The sequence below is a fragment of the Danio rerio genome, chromosome 25 (assembly GCF_052040795.2).
Source record: "Danio rerio strain M-AB ecotype USA chromosome 25, GRCz13ab, whole genome shotgun sequence".
NCBI classification, from domain to species: domain Eukaryota; kingdom Metazoa; phylum Chordata; class Actinopteri; order Cypriniformes; family Danionidae; genus Danio; species Danio rerio.
Window position 1 is genome coordinate 14,275,872 of NC_141045.1, and position 18,051 is coordinate 14,293,922.

At 38.6% G+C, this 18,051-nt stretch overlaps 1 protein-coding gene across 5 annotated transcripts in view; it reads right to left on the reverse strand.

Moving 5' to 3' along the window:
• The window catches only part of smpd3 (sphingomyelin phosphodiesterase 3), a 105,280-nt gene that overhangs the window by 29,767 nt on the left and 57,462 nt on the right, over window positions 1-18,051 (reverse strand). For 3 of the 5 annotated variants that reach the window (XM_087311044.1, XM_087311041.1, XM_087311043.1), the window contains one exon: window positions 9,995-11,692. In XM_087311044.1, the coding sequence (XP_087167170.1) occupies window positions 9,995-11,392 (1,398 nt within the window). In that variant the 5' untranslated portion in view covers window positions 11,393-11,692. Of the gene's footprint in view, window positions 1-9,994; window positions 11,693-17,826; window positions 18,045-18,051 lie in introns of those variants that run through there. The other 2 variants (XM_087311042.1, NM_001122750.1) reach the window with 2 other exon arrangements.

Here is an 18,051-nt window from a genome sequence, read left to right on the forward strand (position 1 = left end):
AAATGTGTAAACTACAAAATATTTAGATTTCTTTTTCAAATTACGCATATACTTAATAGGATGTTCAACCCAACAACTTCTCACGCTCTTCACTTATTTAAAAATGCAGTAAGTGATCTGCCTAAATGCTAACCATTAAGCATAATATCTTTGAAACACAGTCCCTCTCTTGCAGTCCAAATCCATGCCTCCTGAATTCACGTGAACGTGCACACGTCAAAGACCCACAACTAGATCATGTCATTCACCATTTAGAAAACTTCATATTACTTTATAATACTACAATTCCGAACGAAAAGCAGTTTTCAGTTGTGTAGTTAGCAAGCAAAACTTGTCATTATGTGCAATATTTCATGCTTGCAAGGTCTCACTCTCTAACAGGCTTTGTCCTAAAGCAACTACTGCACTCTCAGAAAAAAATGGTACAATGTTGTACCAAAGCAGGTACAAACCCTAGCCACTAGAGCAGTACCTTTTTATTGAACAGAATTGTACCTTAAGACAAAAGCCTTTTGTATCTTTAAGGACACGATTTGTAATGTGGGAAACTAAAATGTACCTTGCAGATGCAATATTGTACAAAGGTACAAATCTGATCCATAAAGGTACCACTACAGTGACAAGACACTTTGTACTTTAACAGTGTCAAATGTATTCCTTCAAGGACTATTTAGAGGCATTTTGCAATATCCAAAATCATGGGTCAATTTATTTAGTAAATATAATACATCAAATACATTTTAAACAACATTTTTTAAAGGTTTTTTTTGTGTGAATGCAACTTTCCCATTTACAATAAAGTATAAAAAATACTTTCAAATCAAACAAAGATCTATTTTTGCTAATCATTTCTGAACAATTTTCACAAAGTGTGGTTTATTCATAAACTAATTTCGAGAGGATCACGTGCTTATAATCAACACGGCTGGCTCCTTGTTAGCTTCATAATCAGCCCTATTAGATGATCACGGAAGCAGTATAAATAACCTGAGTTTTTCACTCCAGTTATCTTCGTCTTGAAGCTCCCCCCTTTCCACCCCTACATCCTCCCACTTTTTCTGATCGGGCGACACGGTGGCCCAGTGGCTAGCACTGTTGCCTCACAGCAAGAACACCGCCAGTCCAACCCATCGGGCCGGTTGGTGTTTCTGTGTGGAGTTTGCATGTTCTCCCCGTGTTCGCGTGGGTTTTCCCCGGGTTCCCCGGTTTCCTCGCACCGTCTAAAAACATAAACCATAGCCAATCGACTAAAACAAATTATCACCCAATACAACCTGTTTACACTTCTCACGGTGACAAGCAGAGGAGTTCTCGAGACCTACCTAACCTCGAATTCCCCTCTCGCCCTTCTAACGGGAGGGAGCCCCGGGCTCGAGGATATTACGAGCTCAGGGCTCTCTCCCGGGACAGCATGCCAAATACGCTTTATTGATTATCAGCTAAGTATGAACTCTTGAAAATGTTAGAGAAACACATTCTCCCATCTACAATGTAAAACATTTTTCTCCTATTTTCACACAATAGCTTTGTAATTGAATTTACTTAATTTTAAAATAGAAATAGAATTATACAAAAGTATTGTAAAGAGAAGGTGATGCGGTGGTAGCACGATCGCCTCACAGCAAGAAAATCACTCGTTCAAGCTTTGGCTGGGCCAGTTGGCATATCTGTGTTGAGTTTGCATGTTCTTCCTGTGTTTGCGAGGGTTTTCTCCGGATGTTGGTCTTAAAGAAACAGTGGCAGGGAAATGAACGTAACTATCATGTTGCCATATGGTTACGGCGTGCAGTAGAGGGTTAATTATGCAGGTTAACATCTTGTATGAGCTTCTGTTACTTCTACTGTTCATTTTGTTGTTCATTCATATTTTATGTTTCAATTAATCTCACAGTGCACATTAGAGATATTCTATTACAGTAGCACAGGAAACACATGGCATATAGAATAATCATTTATGTGATAATGTTGTTAACACTTCTTTAATATAAATCACTAAATAAAAATCAATGGAGTGTTCTATGTGGGGTGTCACGGTGGCGCAGTGGGTAGCACGATTGCCTCACAGCAAGAAGGTCGCTGGTTCGAGCCCTGGCTGGGTCAGCTGGCATTTCTGTGTGGAGTTTGCAATTTCTCCCCGTGTTGGCATGGATTTCCTCTGAGTGCTCCGGTTTCAGGTGAATTGGGTTAGCTAAATTGGCCGTAGTGCATGTGTGTGAATGACGGAGTGTGAATGGGTGTTTCCCAGAGTTGGGTTGCAGCTTGAAGGGCATCCGCTGCAAAAAAAACATATATATGCACGTATGCTGATAAGTTGGCTGTTCATTTTGCTGTGGCGACCACTGATTAATAAAGGCAAAAAGAAAATGAATGAATGAATGTTCTGAGTGGTTGCTGAAAAGTTTCTTATGGGTTGTTAGGTAGTTCTGAGAGTGTTCTGAGCAGTTCCTAGTGTGTTTGTTTAAACATGCAGTGTTTTTTTGGCATAATCCAAAACATTCTAAACAAAGTGAACATCAGGATTTTTACAGGAAAAAAGCAAACACTTTAAAATCAGTTTAGGCTCTGTTTTAGAGTTTTAATCCATGTGACGCATGTGTGCTACAAAAAAATTTCTCATTGATGTCTTTAAAGGGCCATGAACCCCCCTTGTTTCATCAGGATGTTTTCTCTAGTTAGAAAAAAGTCAGAAAAGTTCAGCTTTGTCTAGCTTTGTTTAGGTGGGAGTGGCGAGTGGGGAAAGAGGGAAGGGTTTGCATGAAAATGGGAGTCTCAGTAAATGCAGGTGCTGATTTTCACAGCGGCAACACTGACGCAGGGGACTACACAGACAGTGACTATGTTTAAATGTACATCAGTCATTGAATTATTTGCCTTAATTTGAATAAAACAATAATATGATCAAGGGGTTTACATGAGTTGCTTTTTGAATGTTCCTTTCAGGATCCCATTTTACATGTTATGGCACATAATACAATTAACGTCATTGTGTCACCACGCTATCCACTCTTCCTCCAGAGTTTTATGTAATTTTGGGTGTTTTATTTTTAATTTGTCGACTTTAACTGCAAGTTGGCACTTTCAACTTCAATTAAGGGACATTTCATGCATGGTGGAGAGATATTGAATGTGAGGAACTGCAGGAAGAGTGTAGTTTTAATGGAATTTAATAGAATTTAATAGAATTTTAATACAGCGGAAAAAAAAACCTCTGAATTTCTCAGTAGATGCAAAGACTCTTTAAGTGCCATGTGTGTATAGACTATCCTGTCACAAAATGTGGCAAAAATCCTACACGACGATACAAGTTTGATTAAGGTGTTTACATGTTTACATTCGGAGAGCAGCATTTACAGCAGATCTGTCAGTCCATAATACTGTAGTGATATCAACGTACTGCAAACTGAGAAACTAAATAATTTTGACAAAGGTATGTCTTTAAAAACTGAAATAGTACTGCTGATGATACTAATTAACTTTGCCATCTGAATAAACATATACAAAGAACACTGATCGCTCTCCAAATCCGTAGTGACAGGACAATCAACACAAACTGGAGCTGAGTCTTTTTCAAAAGGAGAAGAGTGGCAAATCCGGATTTCATTATTTTCAGATGCGAAAAGCTCTTGGGTAAAAAAAACATTTTTTGCGGCACATTTACAAACACTAACGACACATGTCTCTGAACAAGTCTCTCTGAACACTGTAAAAAAAACAGAACAAATTACCTAGAAATAACGCAAAAAATACATTTTTGTGAAATATATGTGTCCTATTAGTGACTGTCAATATCTTAAAAATGTGTTTTGGTGTTTCATGACCCCTCAAGAATATGTAATATAGCATTTTTAGTCTTTCTTGACAATATTTTGACAACACTGTTATCTGTATGCAAATGTTTTCCAAAATGCTCAAGCTGTAATTTAAAAAAAAAAAAACAATTTGAAAAGCACTGTAGCATAGCTTGTCAATTTTAGGCCCTGATTTCTCACATTCACAACATTTAAACATTCCTCTATACTACTGAATGCATTAAACACACATCAAAGATCTGCTAGCGATCATGTGAACCCTAAAGGAGCATCTCTCCATTGACGTTGAGCGTTGAGAGCTCTTGAAAAATAATAACAATACGAGGGCTGAACATACATGCTGAAAGGCCTTAATTAAAGGGCCGCTCAGTCCTACGGGAAGCATTTTTAATTAATATCTCCACTCCACACACATCCCTCCCTCTTTTCATTGCCTGTTCATTTTGCACGCCTTTCCCCCCTCCCAAAACTCATTTGTCTGTCGTTGTTTATCAAAAACTGACCTTTTATTACCCAAAACGCCCTGAGCATGAAAGGCAGTGTCGAAGAGTAATGACCTAACATTGCCAACATTACTAATTTAATTGCATTTTTGTTTTCATGTAATTTTGAGTTTAGTTTTTCACTTTTTCCAACATTTTTTTTGCTGCATTTTGTGTAAATGTACCCAGGCAAGCAACTCTCCTATTACATAAAAAATTATCATCTTTTGATTATTTAAACACTGACTCTTTAAAGTATTCAAATACTTTTCTATAGTTTTTTCTTCCCAATTTTGACAAAAATCTGAATAAAAGAGATCCAGGTTATGATTTTGTTCATTGGAAATTAATATATACCAATTATATAGGTATATAATGGATCAAACAGTGTATTTATGCATTTACTGACCCGTTCACTAACTGTAATGCTGCAATCAGAGAGAATGCAACTCTAATTTTTGCATGATTGCAGAAAATGCACGAATGCAAATTTGAACTTTTGCATTGCATTCATGGTAAACAGATGTAGATGTACTGTATGTGCCTCTCAGTGTTGGCCTTCTGAAATGAAACTACATTATTAAAGTACAAAGTTGAAATTTGAGGCACGCAAGCAGTAGTATGCAACCATTTTGTGTTTTTCTAAGTAACTTTTTGCATATGAGAATAAATTTCATTAGACAAACAGATAAAAAAAGGTTTTATTATTTGTTGTCTGAGGGCAGAAATTAAGTTTATTAAGCCTACTTTCCTGACACTTCATCTCTCTATTGTGCTCCATACAAAAAATGCTAATCTACTGGAGCCATGTTTAATCACAATAAGCAGCCGATTCAAATTTTATCAATTAATTGACTGGGCGTTATCAGTGGTTATCAGCTGACAGATATGGGCCAGGAGGGGCCTTCTGCGTCACATTAATTGTATTTTAATATCGTGCAGCTTGAATATAAAGTAATTTGTACCTCAAAGCTTTTACCACAGCCATTTCACCCTGCAGCCCAAGACCGGTTACTTACTGAAGCCAAGCAGGGCTGAGCCTGGTCAGTACCTGGATGGGAGACCACTAGGGAACGCTAGGTTGCTGTTGGAAGTGGTGTTAGTGAGGTCAGCAGGGGGTGCTCAACCTGTGGTCTGTGTGAGTCCTAATGCCCCAGTAAAAGTGAAGGGGACACTACACTGTCAGTGGGCACCGTCTTTCAGATGAGATGTTAAACCGAGGTCCTGACTCTCTGTGGTCATTAAAAAATCCCATGGCACTTTTTATGAAAGAGCAGGGGTGTAACCCCGGTGTCCTGGCCAAAGTCCCTCTATTGGCCCTTACAATCATGGCCTCCCAATCATCCCCTTCCACCGAATTGGCTCTATCACTGTCTCTCCACTCCACCAATAGCTGGTGTGTGGTGAGCGCACTGGCGCCGTTGTAATATGGCTGCCGTCACATCATCCAAGTGGATGCTGCCCACTGGTGGAGGTGTGGAGAGACAACACCCCCCCCCCCCCCCCTCAGGATTGTGAAGCGCTTTGGGTGTATGGCCATACACAATAAATGTGTTATATAAATACACAGTACCAATACACATAAAATTACATACATTACTATGGCACGTTCCCCAGTAAACGGGGTCTAGCAGTGCCCCTGCCTAGCAACATCTGCCATTGTAATGTAGCAAACACACTGGAATTCAGAACCAAAAACCAGCATGTGAACACAGTGCAGTGGGGGAGGGGAGAGGGGTCAATCGAACAAGGCGATCGAACTAAATGTGAAAGCACACTAAGACAGGGACCTGTCACTTGTCACGCACCTACTGGCAGTTTTAGTGTCATAATTATTTATCCATGACAGGCCTAAAACAGCCAGGGTGTTAGCGCAGAAACACAGTCAGCAGAAAAGTCAAGTGTAAGATCCTCACTGAATATTACGCATCTCCACATCTAATAAGCGATGTTGTTGAAAAAGGGAGGCTAATCTGTTTTGATTAAATAATACAATGGCAAATTATTAAGAAAAAATTATGACATAAAAAATAAAGTAGCTTCCGCAATTTAGAAAAGGTGTCTTCAGGGTAGCACAAAAGAGGCAGTGGCTGACCTTTTACATCCCGTTCCATCTGAGTGTGTTAATTAAACTAAAAATGCATTTTCCTTAAAAGCACTGAAGTGTGAGCTTTCAAACTAATTATTTGAGGTTTTGCTTCAGTTGACAGGCTCTCGTGGGATTTCCGTATCAGCTCTTTTCCGCAATTATCTCTGCCATAACTGTGCAAAGTTTTCCTTAAAATTTAAACAGGCTCTAATCCTGATCAAACACTGTAAATGTGGGTGCCTTTGCCCACTTTGAAATCTGATTGGTCTTTAAACTCATTAAGTATTTAAATCTGTCTTCTGTTGCATGGGTAAAATTTTTGGCAAAAGCAAAAATACTTTTTTGTTCATTTTTATGACAATCATTAGAAAAATAAGTAAACATCATGCTTTACATTTCGTAAATTTCATATATTATATACACTCACCAGCCACTTTATAAGGTACACCTTACTAGTACCGGGTAGGTCCTTCTTTAGCCTTCAGAACCGCCTGAGTACTTCATGGCATAAATTCAACAAGGTACAGGAATAATTCCTTAAAGATTTTGGTCCATATTGACATAATAGCTTCATGCAGTTGCAGCAGATTTGTCGGCTGCACATCCATGATGTGAAACTCCCATTCCATTACATCCCAAAGGTGCTCTATTGGATTAAGTTCCGGTGACTGTGCAGGCCATTTGAGTACAGTGAACTCATTGTCATGTTCAGGAAACCAGTCTGAAATGATTCGCGCTTTATGACATGGCGTGTTATCCTGCTGGAAGTATCCATCAGAAGATGGAGACATTGTGGTCATAAAGGGATGGACATGGTCAGCAATAATACTCAGGTAGGCTGTGGCATTGACATAATGCTCAATTGGTACTAATGGGGCCAAAGTGTGCCAAGAATATATCCCCAAACCAATACACCCCACCACCAGCAGCCTGAACTGTTGATACAAAACAGGATGGATCCATGCTTTCATGTTGCTGATGCCAAATTCTGACCCTACCATCCGAATGTCGCAGCAGAAAGCGAGATTCATCAGACCAACATTTTTCCAATCCTCTATTGTCCAATTTTGGTGAGCTTGTGCAAATTGTAGCCTCGGTTTCCTGTTCTTAGTTGATAGGAGTGGCACCCGGTGTGGTCTTCTGCTGCTGTAGCTCATCCGCCTCAAGGTTGGACATGTGGTTATTTGAGTTACTGTTGCCTTTCTATCAACTCGAACCATTCTGGCCATTCTCTTCTGACCTCTGGCATCAACAAGGTATATGCACCCTTAGAACTGCCGCTTACTGTATATTTTTTCTTTTTTGGACCATTCTCTGTAAACCCTAAAGATGGTTGTGTGTAAAAATCCCAGTAGATCAGCAGTTTCTGAAACACTCAGACCAGTCCATCTGGCACCAACTTCCATGCCTCGTTTAAAGTCCCTTAAATCACCTTTCTTCCCCATTCTGATGCTCAGTTTAAACTGCAGCAGACCATCTTGACCATGTCTACATGCCTAAATGAATTAAGTTGCTGCCATGTGATTACAAATCTGCGTTAACGAGCAGTTGGACAGGTGTACCTAATAAAGTGGTCAGTGAGAGTATATAAAAACTTTATTATTAATTAGTAATGCACATTGCTTAGCACTTCATATGCACATCTTTGAGTGGGATTTTCTCAGCATTTAATTTTTTTGAACCCCAGATTCCAGATTTCCAAATAGGTAATTTGATGTTATTTACAAATATATATATATTTAAATTTACACTTATAATTGGTTTTGTAGCCTAAGGTAACAAATATTTCAAATTGGCCGTGGATCAAGTTCTGTGGATGGACAAATCATTTGTTGTTAGTTATAACCTCATGAAATTTGTAATAATTAACCTAATATTTTTTTGAAACACCCAGCACTGCATGATTGACATATCCTGTGGTTTAATAGGATAAAACTAAGGCTGTGTCCTTGGAGGAGTTTTAAAGTGCTTCAATAACTTTTGGGAGCACTTGGTTAAACTTACACCCCCATGAAAGATTGAAAGTCAAATCGAATAAGAATATCTTCAGTAAGTACAAGTACAGGGCAAAGGCATCGACCTTCAGTTTTTTTTTTTTCTGCATACAGTGCTCAATATTTAACAGCCTGCTCTCTCTCTCTCTCTTGCGAACACACACATTCAGAGTTAGTATTTAGCAGCTCTGTCTGACACACAATGATGGCTGGCCTCTTGCCCTTTTGGAGGGGAAAAAGAGATTAGGTCTGGAATTTGGCCAGAATTGGATACAGCGCTGAGAGAGTAATGATATCTCAACCCTAAAAGCCTGTGCTCATAATCACTCTAAATGAGGACTACGCAAACAAAAACACAAGCTAATATCATGCACAACTACAGACACTAGTTCACACATGCTAATCATCCAACATAACATGCTAACATTAGCAAATATCACCAAGTATCAGTTTAAGTCATTATAAACAAAATGTTCAACCAATAGTACAATGATCAACGTAAACACATACCCATATGCTAGCATGAAAACATGCATTGTTATGTGTGATTATATGTGTATCAGTTAATTCATGTCTGAATTATTAGGAATCATTTTTGTTAAAATTGTCTAAACATATCCATGTTGCTGGCCAAGGCCCAATGTTTAAATCTGGGGTCACCAATCTTGTTCCTGGAGGGCCGGTGTCCCTGCAGGGTTTAGCTCCAACTTGCCTCTACACACCTGCCTGGGTGTTCCAAGTATACCTAGTAAGACCTTAATTAGCTCATTCAGGTGTGTTTGATTAGGGTTGTAGCTAAAATCTGCAGGACTCCTGCCCTCCAGGAACAAGTTTGGTGACCCCTGGTTTAAATAAAACCTACGCCTCCTATTTAGTTTACCAAAGTCCCAAAATACATGAGGTTCTATGGAAACACTAGCATAGACGTTCCTCATAGTAATTAAGCACCACTTTAGTTCGAAATCCATTATATGTTAGTGCACGCATTCACTACATCTTATATAAACTTTATGTATAACACTAGCAACAACTGCTGGAAGACTAATGGCTCTCTCTTTACAATATCCACTCAAATAAGCACAGTGAAAATATTTCAGAGTGAAACTACTTTTTAAATTGTAATATCTACTCAGCATAAGTGCACAGCCCCATTAAGAACATATATAATGCAACAGGAACCGTGCATGTAACCATGCTTCAACAAAGAGAGAAAGACCATTTCTAAAGGCATGGCAGATGAGTGTTTCAAACAGACCCTCTGGGCTACAAAGGGCTAGTTATAAAATATTCAGCATGTTTGTGTACACTCAAACCACCAGTCCAACTTTAACTCCCAACTTGTGCCATGAAACGCTCAGAAACTGGAACAAGTGCTAATGATGTGCAGCAAATATACAGCTTAAGCAAACATTAATACGCAGAATGCATCAGATAATTATGAAGAATAACTGTTGGGATGCAGTTAATCAAGCTAAATGCTGCAATTTACTCCAAAGGTGTAGCATAAACCAATGCATAGATATATAAACAATAGGAATCCAATCAAGAGTAATGGCTTATATGCTGGCATACATACAAGTATAAACAAACCCATTAGTAAGAAGAATATTGAGCTCTTACCTTGGCAAAAAGTACTCCTTTAGCAGCCAGAGCATCTTCGCTGCGCCCATTGGGGAAGCATTCATAATGAGCATCCAATATAGGGTAGCGACTGGCCAACAGGAGACCGCTGTTTAAGAACTTGAATCTGGAGCAACAGCCTTTCCAGCCGTAGCGTCCTACATCGCTCAGTACAAAGGGAAAATAGCGGTGCAACTGCCTCCTGAGCCTATCGGCGGCCCGCCTGTCAAAGACTTCCTGAAGACAGAGGAAGTCAAGGTTGGCTGGGAAGAAGGCAGATATCTCGTGGTCAAAGCCATCGTCTCCATGACGACGTTTGCGTCCTATTGGTCTTTTGAAGACTGAGGTGCGGTGTTGTGAAAGGGTGTTGTTGGGAGATATCCCTCCATCGGCTGCATGGAAGCGAACCAGGGATTCTCGCGAGGCTGTGCGGCTGTCTAGACTACCTGTGTCCCCGTCCCCGGTTTGATGGTTTCCTTTTTCAGCCTCAGCCGGCTCAGAATCAGGAGAGGTGATGCTGATTTGCACTCCAGATGGATGGAGTGGACAATCTTCTGAGTTCTGCATTATGTTGCTATGTACTGGACACTCTGAATCTGAAGACTGGTGCATGGCACAATCAGGAGCATGCTCTTCTTCATTAGGATGGAGAGGGCACTCTGAGGAATTCTGGACTCCAGTGCTGTGGATGGGGCAATCTGAACTTGTACCTCCTGAGGTGTGAATGGGACACTCGGTTAAGGCCTCAGTCTCATTTTCAGTGGTGACTACAGGATCGGGACGATGGTCCAAAGAAGAGGTCCGGCGGAAGCCCTGGGTAGACAAGCTGCAGAAGGATACAGCACTGATTGAAGTATTTGTGGGCGAGTCGATGTATATCTTGATTTGGGGTCTGCTGGCACCGTTCCGAATTCGCTTGCCCACTTCCCTAGCCCGGCGTTGAGTGTCCGCTAGGTTGTTAAAGCGTGCAAGTGAGTCTGGCAGCAAGCAAACGTTGGCACTGCCAAAGCAAAAGCTGCGTCCTTGTGGACGCCACTCAGCAAGTGCTGCCCCAGTTCCAGCCGCAGAGCCCTGCTCCACACCATGCTTGTCTGGTTTCTGGTGAGAGTAGATATAAGGTTTCCTGATGCTCTGCAGTGGTGCCCACAAGAGAAAACCAATGAAGGCAAAGGGTAAGGATGCTAGTAGCAGCACCAGGTAAAGTGGTGTAGAGATCAGAACCCCAAGTGCCAGGAAAGAGCAGGGATCCTGAGAGCGTCTGCGTTTCTCTAGTGATGTTGCTACACAAGAGGCCAATAAGCGATCCAATAGCCAGTAGCAAGGGAAAACAAAGGCCCAAGACAGACCACTCAGAAAGCTGAGGAAGGCACTGGGGTAGGGAGAGGTGTGCAAGACCATTTCTGGCTCACCTTGTAGACCAACTCCCAGCAAAAAAAAAAAAAAAAAAAACTGTACAAAAAACAACTACAAAGTTAACCCGCCCCCCTGTGGATGGAAGAGGTACACTACATGGTTCTTGGGTCCTCCGCTATAATTGACGTTGGGTATACGTGGCTCCACACCCAACCAATTCCCTCCTTTAATGAGGGTTTGCAAGGCTAGAGTCTCCTGAAGAATCTAATCATGATGACAGCAAAAATCCTCCAGGGATCCAGAATATTCCAGGGACAGAAAGGGAAGGCCTTGTCAGCGCAGAGCCTGCAGACAATCAAAGGGAGGGGGAACAGAATACACAGGCAATCAGATGAAAGTGGAGGATAATGTGCAATCAACAAATTGGATGGCAGTTAAAATTCTAACATTTTAGAAATCATGATGAAGTATAAATAATAATAGCTTTTTCACAGAAAGCAAAGTGTCAGGTCACCAAATGCAGCCTGCTGTGTGGGAATGTAGCTGATAAAAGTGCTCAATTTGCATCTATATTTAAAATTTTCCAATATGTAATTTAAAGCAGTTCATAGTTTGTAAATAAAAGCTCATATAAGACGTCCCTGACCTTATAAAAGCTTCTTAGTTATATTTGTATAAACACATTGTGATTTTTTTATATTCATATTTTAACGAACAAGTGTACCAGATGTGGCTTATTATCCCCAATGACCTTCTGATATTAACAAAGGGAAAATTTGTATAATTACCATTTAAAAAGCTATGACTACACAGGTGTCACTATAAAATATGCTAACTAAGTCTCTTTGTAGAGGGCTGGTGAAATAGGCCGACACAGGCACACGCAAAAAAGGAATAGATTCTGAGTAAGATTAGACTGCAAGACAATTACAGTGATTACTTGTAAGAAAAGAAACAGAAAGATATTCTCTGGCTTTGTTTCAAGGTAGAACCAATTAAATTTGCCTTGTTCTGAAACAAAGACCTCAATAAGGGGATGGTTCTTTACTTTAAACCCTTTATTCACTGCGATTTAGGATTGTTAACTGTTATTAACATAAATATAACTGAAAACAGCATGTAATGGTGATGGCATAAACAAATATTATGCACAAAAGCCTTTGTTTTAAAAGCAACCATTGACTTTTATGTTGAGTTGATGATTGTCGTTTTGCAGCAGATGTTCCTATAGTTGAAACCCTGACCTAAATCATCAAAAGATTCAATACAGATCAAAGAGGGAAGGTCAATCGACGACAGTGCAACCAGGAAATGTATTGTTACAAATGTGGTCATCTTACCCAGTTGGCAGTTGAAGCTAAAGTCAACAAAAAGATTAATAAAAACAGAAAGACCCTAATTGTTGTAAGAACTTAATTTTTGCAAGATAACTGCATAATCTAGATTGCATACAATCAGTTACAACCTACTGTTTACACGTTGTATCTTAAAGAGATAGTGGACACAAAAGTAAACATTTTGTCTTCACCAGTGTTGGGCAATAACGCAATAACTAGTAAGCCGTTTCTATAACGCACTACTTTTGACAGTAACTAATATTGTAAAGCATTACTTTTTAAATAAAGTACTTCCATTATTGTTACAATATGATGCATTTGTCCGTTACTTGGTTAGTTAAATAATTTTGACTGCAGTCTAGCCAACATCTTCCTGTTTACAGCTCTGACGCATTGTGGGATTGGTGGATGCCAACCAACCACTGTTAAGAAGACATGTTGTGTATGAGGTGCCAGACTGGACAAAAGACAAGCAAAAGCAGACATTGAATGTGCCCGAGGTACACCAAGTGTCCGTGCGAGAGAAACCAGGGGCACGCAAAAAAGGCAAAGACCCAATCCCAATTCTACCCCTTAGCCCTTCCCCTTACCCCTACCCCTCGTTTTGCACGTTCATGTCAAGGGGTAGTGGTGTCCCAATTCTCTTTAGCTTGAAGGAGTAAGGCTAAGGGGAAGGGGTGAATACCCCTTCGAACTAAGATTTTTTTAGGCCCACACTCGAAACCAAGGGGTACAAAAATTTCCCAGAATACACCTGCCACAACGACAAATAGTTACAACCGGAAGTAAGGAGAGCCACAAATTAGTATTTTTTTGTCATTATTATGAATTTTTACAACAAACAAACACATGTTTTAATATATTAATAACCGTGTTTGTTTAAAAATAGGTAAAATAAAAACCGCTAAAAATTTTGCAATCTATAATCCATAATCATAACTCCTGTATAGCATTTCCACAACATTCTGACACTCGTTGAACCTTGAATACCCTGTCAGAAAAGTCTAGTTGCTGGGAATGGGCTTTTTACGGTGTCTGCTATAATGTTAATGGTGTGTTTACATAAATAAATATGGCCACTGTGTTAAATGCACAGTTTTACGATCTTATTGTCACAATATATCATTATGATAACATAATATATGCCTTCAGTGATTTTCTGTAAAAAATAAAATAAAATAACACAACTGTAATAACTATATCAGTCGCGCTCGTCTGATCCCATTTGAAGCATGAGATCAAGATGACATATGATGACGTGTGCAGGTGATGTAGGGCTGTCCCAATTCTTAGGGTTAATTTTGAAGCCCTTCCCCTTCACAGTCTGTTTTAAGGGCCAAGGGGAAGGGGTAGAGGTACAAAAATAGAATTGGGATTGGGCCCAAGTGTGCTCTGGAGAGAGACCGAAAGACTATTAACGTTACTAATACTACTATGTTTGCTGTTTCAAATAAATAAGCACACATTTGTTATTTGTTTAACAAAATTTATTAGTTTAGTACACAGTGACACATTTCTGTTATATTTTAGAACAGGTATACATTTTTTTTTTATAGCTGTTATACAACAGCAGATTTTGCACAATATACACAGCTTACTTTCCATAAGTTGCTGACATACCACATTTAATTTGTGGTTACTTTGAACATTGCTCATAGATTTCATTGTTGAGCAGCTGCTATGTTTTTGTCTTGTTTGAAATGCATAAAATCTATGGTAGTCAATAATAAGTTTTTTTGTTTTTTTTTGGTGCTGAGTTTCATCAAATTGATTCTGAATGATAATTTAGATGACTTTCATTTATTTATTTTATAAGGGTTTTGTATTTGCTGTATTTTGTTGCTAGTTTTCATACTCAAGCTGTGAAAGAACATGTTTAAGAGTTAAATACAACAACTTTTATGATGCTGAAGCAACTTTAATTTTGACTTTTTTGTCTCTGAATATATTATTTAGTTGATTTATCACCTTGCATTTTTTGTGCTGCTGGTGTGACCTAAATAAATTAGTGTTTAAAAATGACTTTTTGTTTAAGTCTGTCTAGTGTTTTAGTTGTGAAACTGCAAATTAATTAAAACTGTGAAGCTGATCAACACTATATTTTCCATGACGTTGGAAGAGCATTAATGGAGCATTAAAAAAGTTCTTTAGAAAAAAAAGAAATATTAAAAATTATTTTTAACAGTAATGAATTACTTTTTCCATAAAGTAATTAAGTTACTTTTTGAATGAAATAACTAGTAACTGTAACTAGTTACTATTTTTTAGTAACTAGCACAACACTGGTCATCACATACTCACCCTCGTGTTATTCCAAACACAAAACACTTTGAAACAAAAATGAAAATGCTTCTTTATTGAAAGCTGAGAGATTTTTGGCCTTTATCCACTGGAGTCACATTATATGCTGCTTTTATTGCATTTTAAAGCTTAAAATGTCTGACCCTGTTCGAAAAAGCAATTGTTTCTCACGGGGAAAGGCTGTAAAATAAAAATCTCCATAGCTTCTTGATTAAACACGGCTGTCAGACGAATACAATTTCACAGTGAGTGTTTAGGTTCATAATCCCACAAACCCGGTCATGATCATTCATATGCTCAGTCAGATGCTAGTATTTATACAGGATCCTCAATTACTGCATGGACTGTGAGATCCACTTTCCTGCAGAGTTTAGCTCTAACGCTGATCAAACTCATGCTAGATTCACACGGGGCATCGACATCAGTGTGATTGTCTTGACAACACCCAATTGGACCACAATATAACTAAAAAAAGGTGGGTTTTGGCAGTTAGTTGATAATAAACCAAGTACACACACACTTCATCTCTAGCATTTCGGTAATGCAAGTGTCCATTTTTAATACATGAGATGCCAATTTTCTGATGCAAATTACCATATAGTGCATCTGTACAATGCATTTCAGCAGCCAAAATCGACTACAAAATGTCTGCTTGATTGATCTCGATTAGAAACTCAGAGATATGGATTCAGACAGCAATTAAATCACCACATGACATCGATGTTTATAAAAAAAGGTAATTCATCTGGGGATTTTCACATGACATAGATTAAAATGTACATTCTGGATTCAGATAGCTACTGAATAAAGCCACCAACTACTCCCTGTAAATGGTGAAAATCCCTTAGATCCTCCTGAGAAACAATTACCATCCAAAAAGACCTAAAGTTTCATTAGAGAGGCAGAAATCTCTCAGGTTTCATTAAAACATCTTCATTTGTGTTGCAAAGATGAACAAAGGTCTAATGGGGTTGAAAAGACATGAAGAGTGACCCTTTTAAAATGATATTTCACACAGAAAATTGCTGCAACTTACTCACCCTCAGGTCACCCAAGATGTATGTAAAAAGGATTTTTGCTGAAAATGCGGACCTTGGTGATTCATAAGAAAATAGTCAAGTTTGAGAGTCAAAAAATATGCATTTACAGGCAGGCATCATACAATTGATTAGCAATGGCTACCTCATAATACATTAAGGTCTTGTGAAGTGAAATAATTGTTCTGCGCAAGAAACAAACAGAATTCTTACGTTTAATATGAAAAGTCTAAAAACAAAAGCCTCGTAATAACAGAAATCAAACAGAGAGAACATTTAAGTGGACAACAATACTTTTAATTTTTAACGATTTTAACGATTTTAATACCATTAAGATAATACTTTCATTAAGAGTGGACCATGTAAACATAAATTTTTTCGATAACTTTAATCTAAGGTCATCATCGAACTGAACAAAAAATGAATTAGGACATGGAGGATTTCTATTTCAGTCGCATTATTGAAGTTCAGTACAGACATGTAAACACCGCAATCAAACTATTACCGTTTTGTAGTACTTTTCACCTCATTTTGCGATAGGACACACACGCAGCAGTTGTCAGGCATTTGACAACAAATAAATGAGAATGGCTTCAAGTAAGAGAGCAGATTTTTGGCGCGAGCAGGAAAGCGATGACCATGCTCTTTTCCAACACTTCTGAGTTTGTCATAGGACATGAATGAAAAGTGAATGAAATAGTACAGGTGGCCTGTTGCTAGAAAAATTTACATCCATCATCATCTGTTTGCATGCAAAGTGTGAGATATGAACTGCAGTTGTACTTGTGCAAAATTAAACATTTAATTTCCAAAATCACATATGGTGCAATGACGAACTCAAACTGTTGTTGCGTGAAGAAACTAGCGTTAAATGTTGGCGTAATGATGTTAATCGAGCTATGACTAATTTGTCATAGTTCTCTTATAAGATTAAACTTTAAGATTTTTAAATCTGCCGAAATACATGAAGGTAGGAAAATTTTCTAGTATTCTAGTGTGTATCTTACAGGAACAAAGCACATTGTTCAGTTATATTGAAAAATATCTATTATTGCTATTATTATTCATTTGTTTAAAAGCACAAATAAATTGTCTCTTTCTGTGTCTCAGCATGCCATTAGATTTGAATTTTAGCAGTTGATGACGTGCGTTCTGAACGTTCTAATCACACCGGTGTGATCGTGCACTTTGAGGGACCATTCAAAGCTGATCACACCGGTGTGATCATATGCGTGAAATGTCAGTCATTGAATTCAACACTTTCAAGAAGCATGGGAACCCTGGTATCATCAGAAGACACAAGTATTAATTTTGTGTTCCCTGTATATGTTTTTATGTAGACTCTCAAAGTGCTGGTAGGCATTAAGTTGCATTTTATGAATCACGCAGGACAACAGCATCAGCTAAAACAAAAGCAATTCTACTGAAGAAAAGAAAAAAACATGTAACATTACATTTTGGATGTCCTAGGGGTGAGTAATTTAACACCGAATGTTCTAAGAGACCCATTCCTTTAAAATCCAATCCTTATTCAATTTATCTACAATACCATCCCACATTTTTCTAATAAACATCCATTATAAATCAGAAATATGGCACATTACAAAACAACAACATGCACATAGATTAGCAAGGTGACCTTTCACACATTTACCCATGACTTTTTTTCACACTAAGTCCTGCTAAAGCACAAATTAAACCCAATGCCTGTCATGTATTTTACCCCATAAAGAGCACATCAGTTTACCAATATAAGCATAACACAAGCATCGCATCCAATAATCCCCTCTGCATCCACACTCACCTCATCCGCACACACACACCCAATCTGTATGACAATAATTTTCAGGGTTTTATCCATCACTGCTGCTTAATCTGTGCTCAGCCGCCTGCATAGTGGCTTCAGCGAGAGGAAATAAAATCATTTTTTTCTTTCTTTGAGAGTTGAGAGTTGTCGTTTGTGCCATCCGACATTTAGAGTGAAAGACAAGGCCGTCGGCGCTCAAGAACAGGAAAAGGAAGAGCATAG